Raw genomic sequence first — 2174 nt, 5'->3', positions numbered from 1 at the left:
GTACTCCAATCTATTACTCCCAGTCTGTCCAGGGACGGTTTTCCATTTCCAGAGATGACTCCAGCAGTAAAGTTTATCTACAGATGAACAGTTTAAGGACCGAGGACACAGCAGTTTATTACTGTGCCAGAAGAGACACAGTGAGAGACATTATGAGGATGGCCGTACAAAAAGTACTTCCTCTTTTTGTCATTTTTAAACATTATCTCATGAATGTCAGACAGATATTAATTTTGGAAAATTCTTTTAGACAATTTTGGTGTTACTGTTTCTTTTAAAGATGGTTTTATCTCTTTTTAACTAAGAACATCTAAAAACACCAGACTAAGATTAGCCAAGGTTAATAAAGTAAGTTCTTAAACTTTTTTTTGTTCATAGATGGTATAAACATCTGAGAAATGATAGCTTTAATTGCCATATATAGTGCATATTTGTCCTAATATTAAAAACCTGTGATAAATGTTATGAAATGTAATATAGAACATAATCTGGTTAATTTGGTGAATAAACTCCATTAAACTACCTGATATGGTTTACTCTAAGCAACATAAGTGCATTAGATTGTATTGATTTTAAATTATTTTTTAATCTTTTATTAGCAACAGAAATCCTCAACTTATTGTCACTGCATGACAATTTTGTGGCTGATTTATTTGATCAAAACTTGCACCCTTTGTTAAATTCTACTAAATAAATTGTTTTATGTCTGCAAAATGCTAACAAATATGTGTTTAATGTAAACATGTAAACCAGATGTAAATGTCTGATGTATTTCACTAAACTATAATTTCCTGACAGAACCATATATACAAATCAGTCTCTTACATCACCCTTCATCTTAAAAAGACTTGATGTCATGTCATCCAAGTAGAAGCTCCAATCAGTCATCATCATCGTCATCATCATCATCATCTTCATCATCATCATCATGTTTCCTGTAGTTCCTCTACTGCTGCTTCTGGCTGCTGGATCCTGTAAGTTTGACTGAGACTAAAACTCTGTTCTCTGTTGTTACATCATTAAACTGTTTGTCCTCTTCAGGTGTGAAGTGTGAACAGCTGACACAGCCAGACTCTGTGAGTCTGCAGCCAGGTCAGAGACTGACCATCACCTGTCAGGTCTCTTATTCTCTGGGCTACTGGACAGCTTGGATCAGACAGCCTGCAGGGAAAGGACTGGAGTGGATTGGGTCAAAATACACTGGAGGCTCTTACTACAAAGATTCACTGAAGAACAAGTTCAGCATTGATTTGGACTCTTCCAACAACAGAGTGACTTTAAATGGACAGAACATGCAGCCTGAAGACACTGCTGTGTATTTCTGTGCCAGAGATCCACAGTGATACAAACCATCAGCAGACCTGAACAAAAACCCTAAGAGCCTGAAAACTTGTAGCATGAATCCACCAGAGGAGGCGCTCTAACACCACCAATGATTTATTTGTTCTTATTTTTATTACCTACACAAATATTTTAGGGCATATATCTTTAAAGTCTTGTAAACATCGGTTCAAAAAATTACTATTTTTATTAAATCCAGAAAAAAATCAATTAAAATCACATAAAATTAAACAAAGTTTTCTTTATGAGGTACTTTTCATAAATACATAAACAATTATGCAGAATAAAAGCAAATAAAAAACAAACAACCAACCAAACGAACAAACAAACAGGCAGACAAACAAAAGAATATTATGACCTATACAGATAAAATCCACATTGTCAAATATAAAATGACATGTTACTAAGAAAAGGATCAGAAATCTGGTTTGAGTACATATAATATTTGATTTGTCCACGCCGTAACTATGATCACAGTGGGTGCTTCCAATCAGAACAACCAACCAGATTCCACTGCAACAACAATGTTCATCATTGTTCATCAATGGGTCACATGTCATCTGGAGACACAGACATAACTGGGTGTCATCAGCATTACTGTAAAAGTTTATGTCATGTCTCCTGATGACATCGCCAAGTTAAAAAGTGTGGGACCAACGACAGAGCTTTGTGGCACACCAAATGACAGTGTAGGAAAAAATGAACAAGAGTTAATAAATTATTTTCAAAAATAACAGTGTGTGTTTAAAAAAATGATTATTGAAATCACTTTTTAGTATGAAGTTTGTTTTATCAGAGAAGTGATTTGAACTGATCTTGATTCTTTAAGGAGG

General features: G+C 34.6%; 1 gene segment (V, D, J or C); it reads left to right on the top strand.

The window, feature by feature from the left end:
- The first annotated feature begins 827 nt into the window (after window positions 1–827).
- On the top strand, window positions 828–1421 carry LOC112140267. The segment is given in 2 exon segments: window positions 828–974; window positions 1042–1421. Coding segments are annotated over 2 exon segments (348 nt in total).
- The last annotated feature ends 753 nt before the right edge of the window (window positions 1422–2174 follow it).

The sequence above is a fragment of the Oryzias melastigma genome, unplaced genomic scaffold (assembly GCF_002922805.2).
Source record: "Oryzias melastigma strain HK-1 unplaced genomic scaffold, ASM292280v2 sc00365, whole genome shotgun sequence".
Classification (NCBI taxonomy): domain Eukaryota; kingdom Metazoa; phylum Chordata; class Actinopteri; order Beloniformes; family Adrianichthyidae; genus Oryzias; species Oryzias melastigma.
Note: the sequence above shows the minus strand (reverse complement) of the source record. Positions and strands in the feature narration are given on the sequence as shown.